This window comes from Vigna umbellata, chromosome 4, assembly GCF_029865625.1.
Source record: "Vigna umbellata cultivar VRB3 chromosome 4, Vumbellata_1.0, whole genome shotgun sequence".
Taxonomy (NCBI): Eukaryota; Viridiplantae; Streptophyta; class Magnoliopsida; order Fabales; family Fabaceae; genus Vigna; species Vigna umbellata.
In genome coordinates, this window is record NC_142168.1 from 9,674,722 (window position 1) to 9,687,913 (window position 13,192).

The window sequence follows — 13,192 nt, forward strand, 5'->3', positions numbered from 1 at the left end:
CTTTTTAAAAATTGATTATTATTTCTTTTTATTTAAAGAATATGATATGATGTCTCAAAATCGAGTTGTAAAACGTATATAGACATTAATATCCCAAATTTGTATTTAACATAAATTCCATTTGGTTGATAAAACATTATATTAAGAATACATAAAATAAAATAAATGTTTTTTAATAATAATAGCATATTCATAATAAGTGTTGAATCGTTTAACGAATTTGTTATTTTTTAAAATGATGTCAAAAAACTTATATCAGTAAGAAATTCGAATTAAATGATAAGGAAAATAAATTTATAGTGAAAGTGCATAGTTATTAAACTCATTTTATAGTTATTATTTTAAAAATATGTTTGCAATATTTTTTTATGGGTATAATTAACACTAATAAATGTATAAAAAAAAATTGATTATTTAAATTGGGATATGAAAACATGAATGATGTCATCTCTACTTATTTTTCTCCAAGAAATTAATATAAACATGTTCGGTTGCATTTTTATGTTTGAAATACTTTTACAAAATAACTTGAATAAGAATAAGAAAGTTAACTCTAATATTCCGAAAAAAAAAAATCAACATTTGAAAACAATAAATAAAGTAACATTTTAAAAGTAAAAACATATGATCAAATACACTCACATATTATTTTTTGAGGATGAACTTTTTAATTGATGAAAAAAAAAACACCCTTTTTCTTGTGTTTTTCTGGAAAGAAAAACAGAGGAAGCGGATGTAAGGATACTATGGACACTGCTACTGGAACCTTATCTCTGTGTAAATGGCCTATTTTTTCTTCTTCTCCTCCTTCTCTGCGTATGCATGTGAGAGTTTCATGCGGAATCCCTCACCTTTCAGCATCCGCAGTGGACAAAACCCTCAGTCAGATCAACAATTCTGGTATCATAGCTTGTCTCAGGGCTAACAGGTCCATTTTCCTTCTCTGCTTCAATCTTTTTATTATTTTTATGGAACAATTATGAAAAAAATGTCTGTGGTCTAGTTTTTTTAATCAATATTGGGTATTTTTTTATTTTATTTTCTTATCCTGCTTCTCTATAGCCTTGTCATTGGTGGGGATAACTTGGGCAACTTTTTCTGGGAATTAGCAAATTGCAATACAAAAAATATGATTTTTATATGCTTTCAGAAAGAAGGAGCTTGATACTCTACTTTCCTTTTGTTGGGAATGTTGTTTCTCAGAAGAGAACTGCCTTAATGTTGAAAAAGGTGAAAAATACGGTTTAGATTTAAAGGATATGGATGAGTTATTATAATTCTGGTTGTGTAAAACATGAGGTAGGGATGGCTTACTTGTTGTAGATGAAGTTTGGACATATGTTGTCTATGAGTAGTAGCTTGCTAGGTAAGAAGTGACACCATAAACAAATTTTAACAATTTAGTGCCAAAGTTGAAAGAGGATTACTCAGCCTAATTGTTTTGTGTCTGTTGTGTATTTTATGTTACTAAATATAGAGGATTAAAGAGTATTACTTTTTCACTTCCTTTTTCTTTGGCAACTTGTTTGCTTAGTGAGGTTAATTTTACTGAATGTATTATGTTCTTTTTGATTGTATTCAATTTTTTATTAGCTAGTACTAGGCTAATTCTCCCAAGGCAGACCATAGTGCATTGTATTGTGTGGCTTACCTTTTATTTTTCACCTATGTATAGTGCAGAAGTGGCCTTGAAAGCTGCAAATGTTGCAATAGCAGGTGGAGTTTCAGTTGTAAGTTTTCTTCTGACGTTCTTTTATTCTGTATTACTCAGGACATTTTCTGTTTTCTCTTTGTTTTGAAAATGATCCTACTAGTTGAATCAGTTTTAAATGTTTTTGGACTATACAGAGGAGAGTTATGCAAGCCTTGTGACATCTGAAAAGATATGATGTACTCGACTAATTTTGCTCATGATGTGTTTCTCATTTATTTCTTTTTACATGTAGTTGGAAATTGTGGTGTCGACTCCAGGTGTGTTTGAGGTTGTTTACCTCAACTTTCGTACTGCCTCACTTGTTTTGTTCTTAGATTTAGAATTCATACGCTTTTCTGGTCTGTGTAGGTTCTGCAGCAGCTTGTGAAGGATCATCCTACAATGGCCATTGGGGTATGCTTTCATTCTTAAAGTTTCTATCCAGTTTCTCAGATGGCATCAATGTTCTTTGTTTGGGTGTATGTTACGCACCTGAGTAAGAAACTTAACCAGAACAATCTCACACACTCAAAGTAAGCAAAATAATAATGAAAGAATGGAATTGAACTAAAGAATTTCTTTTATTGATAGTAATATCTGAATAAACAAAAGTAAACAATAATTGGGAGCATAACCTCCTTCAATTACTTTGGGAACATAACCTCTCTCACAAGACGGTAGCCGCCTGTCAACAACTCAATAATAAAAAACATACCTTTAACCCTAAACTCTCCCTTTATTTATATTAATTATTTCCTAAATAAAATACTTCCCTAGAATAAAATCTTTTTCTAGAATAAAATCTTTTCCAAGAATAAAATATGAATATTGTTCTAAATAAAATATTTCCCTAAGATATATTCTTATTTACTATAATTATTTCTAAATATTTTCCGCCTATCCTAACTGTTGTCCTAGTTAGGATAGTCACTCTTCAACCGATCGGGTCTCCCGTTCGGCTTTGCTTCCCCTTGTCTCCTACGGTTCGGTCCCCTTCTATCCTATTACCCAGTATCCAATCAGTGTATGTCATGTGAACCTTCCCAGAGTTAAGGAATCTGGAGAACATGCCATTGTGATTGCATTCTCTCAGTTTATTGAATTTTAAGATTCTTTGTGTATGGCATCATCACCTAATGGACATGCTGATAGACATGTAAATGACGATTATCATCAAGAACTGCTAATCCTCACTGTAGGATTTTTTTCTTGTCCCTGAATTTTTCCTAGCTATCAAACAGAGAATAATTATTTATTTATTTCTAACAAAACCACAATGTCAAGAGTTATAAGATTGGCTTGGTGGTAAAGGTGGAAAGGAGGATATGAGAGGTTGTGAGTTCAACTCCTTCACTAACACATAAGAGTTATAAGGCTGGCTTGGAGGGTTTGAAAGGGAGAGTAGGAGAGTTTGTGGGTTCAACTCTTCCCAGTAACAAAATATTAACTACTAACATTTGCAGATAAAAAAAATACAAAACAAAACCACAATGTCTTGTAGAATTTTGGGAAAAAAATTTAAAGTTGATACATTTGAAATTGTTCTAGTGTTGAATGTGTCATTCATGTGGATAACTACCTCTCTGTGACAGCCCCATAATCTGATAAGAGGAATGTCCAACCTAGTCCTAATCTGATAAGAGGAATGTCCAACCTAGTCCTATCATCAATCAGTTAAGAGGATGTTCAACCTATCTTTCCACATTTCTTCTAAATTCTAAGTCATCTCGCCAAAGTTTACCTAAAGTCTCTAACTTTCTTCTGATTTAGTCTTGTGTAGTAGAACACTGTAATAAATTGATCTCTCTTGGAAATGCACACAAAAAATTATTACAAAATTGGAGACTTTTTTAGTTGCTTTCTTGCTGGATATCACTAGCTTGTAAAGGTATCCTATTGCATTCTAATGATTGTTTCAACATGATGATCAAGACTCTTATCATATATTTCGCATTATTCCGGGAAATCGCATTTCTCTACAACAGTTGTCTGAACTGAACAGAACAGCTATTGCCTTAGGTTGGAACTGTTCTCAAGATTGAGGATGCTAAAAATGCAATCAATGCCGGAGCCAAATTTCTATTGAGTCCTGCAACTGTTAAGGTTTGCAATTATATTTATATATGCTTGCATGTCACACAATACCTGCGTGTGGCAAATTTCATTGTTTACTATTATTATTTTGTTTTTCTTCTTTTCCCTTTTATTATTCTTGTTTGAATTAGCTTGAGAGATTCTTGTCACATAATACTCACATGTTCACTATTTGCGGACACAGTAGGATGTCTAACAAGTGTGCATTTTGCTTAAAATTGTTCTTTCAATTCTTAAAAACTGTTTATTTGTTATCAGGACATAATGGTAATGGATTACGTTCAGAGTGGTGAAGTTTTATATATTCCCGGTACAATGACTCCAACTGAAGTAAGAGTCAACTTTTAGATTCAAGTCTTCTGTAGATCTCATGATAGATTCTTCTATCATTAATATTTCACTGTATGCAATCTTTTCTAGCCTTCATTGAGCACTCGTTAGTGATCATTGTGCAATGCAGATATTGTCTGCGTGGGATGCAGGGGCTAAAATGGTCAAGGTATGCCTTTCTTTAATGGTTAACATTCATATCTTTATATTTAGAGCTGCCCCATGTCAATTTATTTTTCTTTTTAAGGCTTATAATTCACATCATGATTTCTTATACTTAGTTTTTTGACCTTGTGATAGATATATCCTGCTTCTGCACTTGGAGGATTTCAGTATATATCAGCACTCAAGAAGACCTTTCCTCACGTCTCTATGGTTGCTTCTCAGGGAATAACGATAGGTAGTTTAGAAGTTTTCGTATATATGAGTACAAGATATAAAAGAATTTGGGATTATTATGTTTAATATATCATTACCAACATGAAAATTCTGACCTTTTCATGTTTCATCCTCGAATAATTGATAAATAGGTTTTCTTAGAAACACTGCTTTTGATGAACTGTTCATATCAGCTTATGTAACAACTTTAGAAGAACTTTTCTATAACAGCTTTAAATAAACGTGATCACTACTAATCTCATCCATGTATGCCCAGTAGCACAACATGCATTTTATTTAGTAGATGAAGTTAATGACAATGCCATTGCCATAACCATTCAATGTGAATGACTTCATCTGTATTTTGCAGATGCTATTGGTGAATATATTCTGCGTGGAGCATCCTCAGTTGTTTTGTCAGACGCCATATTTGATAAAGAGGCAATTGAGCAACTTAATTTTGATAAGATACATAAACTTGCACGTTCTGCTACCTTACTTGGTAACAAAGCTGTGAACAGATAACAATGTGTACACTTTTAAACATCTAATGTTGTTGTTTTCTTACATTTAGTCATTGTGGTTGTTTGACATAACTGTTGCCTATATTTTTTAATCATTTTGTTAGAATTTGATAGAGTACTGTGCTGTTTAAGGTTTTTTGACACAATAAATTTATATCACCTTTTCTAATTAGTTTTATTTTTTATTAAAGATAGTTTTTAATTTAAAGATAAATTGAGAAAATAGTTATTAATGCGTGAATGAAAGTAGTAAAAAACATTGGTCAATATTGTTAAGATGTAAATCTAAACTTGATAACCGTTTTAACTGTCAAATGACAGTTCTATGGTCCTATCTCTATATACATATATCTGTTGCTGGTTAATGAAAAACAACTAGTTTTTCTCTTTATTCTCTGTCACGCATTATCAGTTTTCATCTGTACCAGCGCTATCAGTGGTATCAGAGACAGGTTGCTGAACCTGGTGAAGCGTCAAAAAGCTAAGGACTCGTTTAGTGAAGAAGGAGTCACGATGAAAGGTGATGGTAGGGATGATCCAGAACCTACAGGTGTTCGATGGGAAGAATTACGATGATTGGTGCGTGAAGATAGATGCTATCTTGGGCTTTCAAGAAGTTGATGATATCGTCAAGAAAGGATTTAAAGAATCTGCAAAAGGCGACATTGAAGAAGCAAAGAAGGCCTACAAAGAGAACAAGAAGTTGGACTACAAGGCACGCATGCTCTTGCACCAATGTGTCTCGGCGACGATATTTCAAAAGGTTTCTAGGGCAGCAACAACCAAGGAAGCTTGGCATATGCTACAAGATGGTTATGGAAATTCAGGAAGGGTGAAGAAGGTGAGACTACAGTCACTACAAAGACAATATGAGCTCTTGAGTATTGGGAGAGCAAGAAACCATTGAGGAATATGTTGGCAGAATTTAGGTGGTTGTCAATGCAATGCGGGCATGTGATAAAGTGGTAAAAGATAGAAAGATTGTTGAAAAGATTCTGAGAACATTAACACCCCAATATGATCATATTGTCGTGGCAATTGAAGAAAGCAAAGATTTAGAAAAGATGAGGGTTGAAGAGCTTCAAAATTCACTCGAAGCTCATGAACAGTGTAACACCCAAATATTTTAAAGAGTATTACTGATAGTAGAGACTAAATTAATTTGATATCTCATATAAACAATCAAACTTTATTTCAATTACTCCAAAGTACAATACCAAACTTACAAACTTTAAACAATATAGTCTTCACCATTGAAATTTCAACTTATAAGTTTTACACAACATAATCTTCCCAATACAAATTTATTCTTTTTACAAAAATCCCTGAAAGTTTTTCCCCGCATCTCTCTCATCTCTAAGCTTTTTCAACCGCATCTGCAACATTATCTAATCACATATAACATGAGTTATATGATCATAGTACAAACAAATAAGGGTAAGCCAACCATATCATAAAATCATTAAACTTGTAATAAAAATATTATAATCATGTATTTCTGCAATTGATAAAATATCATTATTCCGATGTCATTAATTCATCATTATCAAAATCATCTTTCTCATTTCCATAAATCTTACAAGTGTACCATGCTTACTCATGAAGCCTTATGGTCAGACCGCTCTCTGCCTGCTTCCTTAAGCCTCACTTATATACTATGTCTTACTTTCTGAAGCCTTATGGTCAGACCCCTCTCTGCCTGCTTCTATAAAACTTACGAATCATATGTTTATGTCAAAGCCTTATGGTCAGACCACTTTCTGCCTGCTTTCATAAACCTCAGGTGTTACTTTGCTCATACCAAACTCTCATGGTATAACTCGAACATACTACTCCCGGTAGTAAACATCATTTCATAAGTAATGATTTCTCATATCCACTCCAACATTTCATAAAACCAACAATTCATACCCTCTTATCCACCTAACTCAATCATGTTCATTCTTTAATCATGAATTCATAATAACCGTTTTGGTATCAATAAATTAAACATATTGCCAGATATCATGCTTCATATTATAAACTCATTTTGCCCATAACGAGTATAACTCAACATATTTTCACCAAACAAAGATCATGGATCAACCAAAATATATCAACATATCTTAGAACTACATATTAAAGTCTGGGCTCAATGTAATGATAAATAAAATATATATGAAATTTTTACCATGATAATATTATGCATCTACAATCAACTTGTTTTATTTTATTTTCATCCTAGTAGAGATTTTTCTTTACCCCAATTGGTCACCGGAGAGGACCCAGATGTCTGAACGCATCAAACTCACCTTCGACGCCAGCACATATGACTAGTCACAACTGACTGGCCAGGGCTGCTCTATGATCAGGGATGTGCCAACTCAGGTTTTTAAGGTTCCTCTATCCTACCAACAAAGAAAGGCCCTCAATAATTAACAATTGATTTATTTAAATTATCTACCATGTTCTCTTATGCTCTAAATTTGAAATGCCAAATTTTAATGTGTTCACTTCCTCTCATAGCAACCTCAAACAATATCTGTACATCTATTTAATACCCATATATAAGCTATTTCAGAACCCTTACTTCAGACCTTCCAACAAGATCAATTTCAGCCAACAAACTCATTCAAAACAGATTAAATTCATCACATCACAACATGTACAATTTCACAGTTTCAGTTATCATAATAAAAGTCATAAAATAGTTTCACAAGAGCACACCAGTTCAACATTCATATGCAAATATTTTATAAAATAAATTCATACAAAAATAATTAGCTCCCATTACCATCAAAATAATATTAATATAAAAATTTAGGGGAATCAAGAAGTTGAATCTGGCAGAGCCGGTTAGACAACTTCTCATCCTTCCAAAGATGCAATAAAAAAATAGATAAAACAAAAAATTTCTGGGGAAACAAGAAGTTGAATCTGGCAGAGCCGGTTAGACAACTTCTAATCCATCCAAAAATACAATATAATTAAATAACAAGAACAATAACATGTTGGGGAAACAAGAAGTTGAATCTGGCAGAGCCGGTTAGACAACTTCTAATCCTTCCAAAAATGCAATAAAAATAAATAAGAAACAATAAATGTTTGGGGAAACAAGAAGTTGAATCTGGCAGAGCCGGTTAGACAACTTCTAATCCTTCCAAAATACAATAAAAATAAATAAGGAAAGCAATAAAATGTTTGGGGAAACAAGAATTGAATCTGGCAGAGCCGGTTAGACAATTTCTAATCCTTCCAAAATACAATAAAAATAAACAAGGAAAGCAATAAAATGTTTGGGGAAACAAGAAATTGAATCTGGCAGAGCCGGTTAGACAATTTCTAATCCTTCCAAAATACAAAAAAATAAACAACTAATAACATACAAATGGCATAACATAACATCACATTTTACAACTATCACACTTGGATATCATCACAGAAGCATACTCTTATTTAATTTCAAGATCATAAGAAACAAAATACTCCATATTAAGATTTAAGATCAGACAAAAGCAGAATATAGCATATTCCAGACTCAAGATAATACAAAAGGAAATACTCAAAGTTAGCTCCCCTTACCTCTATTCCAGACTTAGTTTCCTCTTCTCAAACCGTTCTCCGGAAACTTCCAGAATTTCCCTCTTCAACTAGAATTTCCTCCAACTCTCTTCTCTCACAATTTCTCTAGAATTTTGGTGCAAATCTTCAGCCTCCCCCCCTTGGCTATTTATAGCCAAAAAATTTTACTATTCATTTTTACTATTCATTTTTACTATTCACTTTTACTATCATTTTTACTATTCAAAAATTTTTTTTATTCACCATTCTTATCTCTGAATGATTAATTCTACGTGGAGTGTTCTCTTCCACAATTATTTTATATTTTTTTTTAACTATTCACTATTCACTATTCACTATTTACTATTTACTATTCACTATTCACTTTTCTTAAAAAAATCCTAAATAAGTTATCAAAAATTTGAAGCTCTCCTCTAGAATTACTATAATTTTATATCCAAAAATTTACATTTTTCTATCCATTAAAATTATTATTACTATAAAATGCTAAAATTTTACTATTATAAATATTTTTTTTTCATGGGTCTTACAAACAACACTTGATAGAGAGAAGAACAGCGGAGAAAAGTGTGATACAAAGCACAAATCAGGCATTGCAAGCTAGAAGCGGTCAAACTTACAAGAATCGCAGAACTGGCAGAGGAAGAGGAAAATCGCGTGGGGGTCGTGGTGGTAGAAATGGTGGCAGAGAACAGACCAATGATGATAGCTGTAATGAACAAAAAGAAGGAAACTATAAAGGAAGAGGAAAGCCCAGAGGAAGAGGAGGCAGAAAGAACTTTGACAAGAGAAATGTGAAATGTTTCACATGTAACAAGTATGGCCATTACTCTTCTGAGTGTTGGCATAATGAAAGCATAAAGAAAGAAAAGAACGACGAGGAAAATCTTGTGAAAGATGAATTGGAATCAGATTCAGATCATGTCCTACTAATGACTGTTACAGCGCATGTTAAAAATGATGATGACTGGAGAATTGCACAAGGAAAACACGTTCAGAAGACGTGTAGGATAACAGACAAGTGTGCAAAGAAGATTGAACATACAGAGTACGTGTCACTCGCTGGGAAAATGATCCATGCAGAGGAAGAAAGATTGTGGTACTTGGATACAGGTTGTTCCAACCACATGACTGGCAATCAAAATTGGTTGCTTGATTTGGACACAAGCGTCAAAGGTACAATACGCTTTGCAAATAACAACACCATTAGAGCTGAAGGTGCGGGCAAAGTCTTCATCACACGCAAAGATGGAAGATCAGTGTACATGCACAATGTTCTTTATGTACCCACGATGAAGAGCAATCTTCTTAGTCTCGGCCAACTTCTAGAGAAAGGATATACCATGAAGATGCAACAAGGACATATTGAAGTGTTCGACGAGAAACAACGGATGATACTCAAAGCTCCTATTGCAAGAAATTGGACGTTTAGAGTAAATCTAAACGCAACTGAGATACAATGCATGACTGCAACGAGTGTTGAAGGAGAATGGTTGTGGCATTATCGCTACGGACATCTAAATTTTAGGAGTCTGATGCAATTAAAAGACAAGAATCTTGTAAGTGGCATTCCTACAATTGTTGAGCCATACAAGATCTGTTGAGCCATACAAGATCTGTGAAAGTTGCGCCACTGGAAAGCAAACCAGAAAAGTGTTTAAAAAACGTGCAGCCAAAAGAGCGATAAGTTGTTGGGTATGGTACATGCAGACGTGTGTGGACCTTTCGACGTGCCATCCCTAGGAGGTAACAAGTATTTCTTACTTTTCGTAGATGAGCTATCTAGAAAACTCTGGGTATACTTGTTAAAAGAAAAGGGAGAAGCTTACTCATATTTTGTAAAATTTTGTTCCATGGTCGAGAGGTAATGTGGTAAGCAAATCAAAGTTCTCAGGACTGATGGAGGAGGCGAATTCAACTCAGTAGAGATGAATAAGTTCTGTGCCGAAAAAGGGATTCTGCATGAAGTTACATCACCATACACACCCCAGCACAATGGAACAATGGATTAGCGGAAAGAAGAAATCGAATGTTATTGGATATGACCAGATGTATGATTAAAGGGAGAAACCTACCGCTTTACCTATGGAGAAAAGCAGTCTCGACGACCACCTACTTACTCAATAGAAGCCCTACCAAAGCACTGTAACATGCACACCCGAAGAGGCCTGGTTAGGGGAGAAACCAGATGTGCGTCATCTGAGAATTTTTGGTTCAATATGCTACAAACACATCCCAGTTGAAAGAAGAAAAAAGCTTGATGACAGAAGCAAAATTCTCATCTTAGTAGGATATCATCCAACATGTGCATATCAGTTATATGATCCAGAGAAGAGACAAATCGTGATGAGCAAAGACGTGTTAATAGACGAGTCGACTTTGTTCAGATGGGGTAATGCAGAGACTTATCCAACTGAACAAACTGGTGCAATTGTTGTGACTACCTGGCTGGGAGAGAAAAATGCAGAAGAAGTCGAGCAAATTAGCACTAATGAAGATGTTGATACTAGAAGATTAGTGAGAACACGATTTCCATCCACAAGACTAGCAGGTCATGAACTGTTTAGCGACAATGATATTACAGATTCAGGTGATGTTGTTTACTACGCTCTTTTGGCAAGTGCTGAAACAATGTCATGGGAACAAGCAATCAAGATTAAAGAGTGGAAGGAAGCTATGTTGGAGGAATTATCTGCGATTGAAAGGAACAAGACGTGGAAGCTAGTAGAATTGCCTCAACATAAAAGAGCTATAGAAGTAAAATGGGTTTTTAAAACTAAGTATAAACCGGATGGAAGTGTTGGAAAGCTTAAAACTAGGTTGGTCGCGAAAGGTTTTTTGCAGAAACCCGGGATATATTTCACAGATGTTTATGCCCCTGTTGCAAGGTTAGAGACTGTAAGGCTCATCGTTGCCATAGCCAACTTCAAAGGCTGGAGCATTCACCAGATGGATGTTAAATCCACATTCCTTAATGGCCCACTTGAAGAAGAGGTCTTCGTGAATCAACCACCTGGTTTCGTTAAGAGAGGGCAAGAGTTGAAAGTGTACAGACTAAACATGGCTTTATATGGCCTTCGTCAGGCACCACGAGCCTGGAACAAATATATTGATGCAATGCTTATCAGGTATGGTTTTACAAAGTGTACTGTTGAATATGGAATTTACGTGAAATTTGTTTAGTAGTTAGGTACTCTAGTGGTGTGCTATAGAATTAAACCCAAGGCTGCAAACATGAAGAAAAGACTCACTTGTAGGGTTATATTGCCATGGATTTCCTTTGGACGACAAAAAAATCACCATTAGGCGCCAGGCTGACTTGTTGGGCAAGTTGGCTATGCATTGGACGAAAATGATAACCAAAACCTGTAGGATTCAAGTTGCTGGGCGAAAATTTGGCTTGCCTAGTGAGTTACAAGTCAGAGAACATCAATTTTTAGGCTTCGATGGGTGAGAATGAAGCCGTTATGCGAGTTTGTCAGTCCTGATACACGAACATGGGTATTTAATCATGTTTTTGCGAGAGTTTTCATTATTCCTCATTTTTACACGAATAAAATCACCTATGGTGCTTGGAAGAGACTCTTGGAGGTTGTTTTGAGTGTATGGAAGTTCTTTCTCTCCTCCTTAGGTTTCCTTCTTCATTCATGGTGGTTTCCCCCCTTTTAGGTTTGAAGAGGAAGATAGGTCATGAATCGGAAGTGTTGATGCGAAGGGGAGACGCAATTAGAGCATGGAGCAACTGTCAAAAACCTTAGGAGAAGACTTCCATATTCTCTTTGGTTTCCATGTTTTGCTTGTCTCTTCAATTTGTAGAACCCTAAGTTCTCCACCATGGATGACTATTCTTATTTGTTGAGATTAGTTGTAAAACATGAAACTCTTGTGTAATTGTGTTGTAAATTATATATGTTTTTTCAATTCATGTTAGTATTCAATTTTCGTGCTTAATGCTTGTTCTATCTTGATTTGTGGTTCTTGATGTATTGAAAAATAAGACTTAAAACCTAAAACTAAAATTGAATACTCATGGAGCATGTATTTAAGAATAAAACATGATTCATTAATTGACACCTAGCGGGAAGACCCCTAGAATAAAATACTGATAATTCCACCTAGCAGCAAAGGTTGGTGCCTAACACCATAAAGCCAGTGAACTCCCTAGCTTTGGTTTCACCTAGAGGAGCATGAACTCGCCTAGCGAAAACCATTTCAGAGGCTCACTGTCAAAGTGTCACCCAACGGCACAACCTAGTGGCTTGGAGCAAAAATACTCCCAAAATTGGAAATTGGACCTGGTGCCCAGTGCCATGATAGCAAAAATGTTGAATGAAGGAATCTAACTTGTACAATTGCTCAAATTTGCACTTTCTACTTTCTTATTTGGCTCAAACAAACTTTAGACACTTTCGAAGTGATACCAATTTGTTCAATTTCTCAAATTGTAACTCTTTTATTCAATCTTTCATCAAAACCTTAATTCAACACATAATAGCACAATAATAACATATTGATCATAAGATTCAGTAACATAAAAAACTCTAAATTGTCTATTCATCCCTATGCATTATTAAAATTCAATTACCAAACCAGACAATTAAATATATAGGCT

General features: G+C 34.5%; 2 protein-coding genes across 3 annotated transcripts; both read left to right on the forward strand.

Moving 5' to 3' along the window:
* Nucleotides 1–649: 649 nt before the first annotated feature.
* LOC124829438 (uncharacterized) lies at nt 650–5,064 on the forward strand. 2 transcript variants are annotated; one of them, XM_047302946.2, is made up of 9 exons: nt 652–928; nt 1,676–1,730; nt 1,947–1,982; nt 2,063–2,107; nt 3,713–3,796; nt 4,046–4,117; nt 4,248–4,286; nt 4,418–4,517; nt 4,866–5,064. In XM_047302946.2, the coding sequence occupies exons 1-9, from the start codon at nt 675–677 to the stop codon at nt 5,018–5,020; spliced, it is 840 nt and encodes a 279-aa protein (XP_047158902.1). In that variant the 5' UTR covers nt 652–674; the 3' UTR covers nt 5,021–5,064. The 2 variants fall into 2 exon arrangements, with proteins under 2 accessions (XP_087970492.1, XP_047158902.1); XM_088114366.1 differs by lacking the exon at nt 1,947–1,982 and having other exon boundaries at nt 650–928.
* Nucleotides 5,065–5,542: 478 nt separating this feature from the next.
* Nucleotides 5,543–11,763, forward strand: LOC124829450 (uncharacterized). The gene is made up of 3 exons (XM_047302960.2): nt 5,543–5,860; nt 9,171–10,139; nt 10,897–11,763. Exons 1-3 carry the CDS (start codon nt 5,543–5,545, stop codon nt 11,761–11,763), a joined length of 2,154 nt encoding a protein of 717 aa, XP_047158916.2.
* The last annotated feature ends 1,429 nt before the right edge of the window (nt 11,764–13,192 follow it).

Excerpts from the sequence above, each read along its gene's own strand:
- LOC124829438 (XM_047302946.2), top strand. The coding sequence starts at position 675 with ATGAAAAAAAAAACACCCTTTTTCTTGTGTTTTTCTGGAAAGAAAAAC. Across the intron at positions 1,983-2,062 it reads CGACTCCAGGTGTGTTTGAG|GTTCTGCAGCAGCTTGTGAA; the intron begins GTTGTTTACCTC and ends TGGTCTGTGTAG. Across the intron at positions 3,797-4,045 it reads TGAGTCCTGCAACTGTTAAG|GACATAATGGTAATGGATTA; the intron begins GTTTGCAATTAT and ends ATTTGTTATCAG.
- LOC124829450 (XM_047302960.2), top strand. The coding sequence starts at position 5,543 with ATGGTAGGGATGATCCAGAACCTACAGGTGTTCGATGGGAAGAATTAC. Across the intron at positions 5,861-9,170 it reads ATTCAGGAAGGGTGAAGAAG|GCATTGCAAGCTAGAAGCGG; the intron begins GTGAGACTACAG and ends AGCACAAATCAG. Across the intron at positions 10,140-10,896 it reads AATTAAAAGACAAGAATCTT|TTATATGATCCAGAGAAGAG; the intron begins GTAAGTGGCATT and ends TGTGCATATCAG.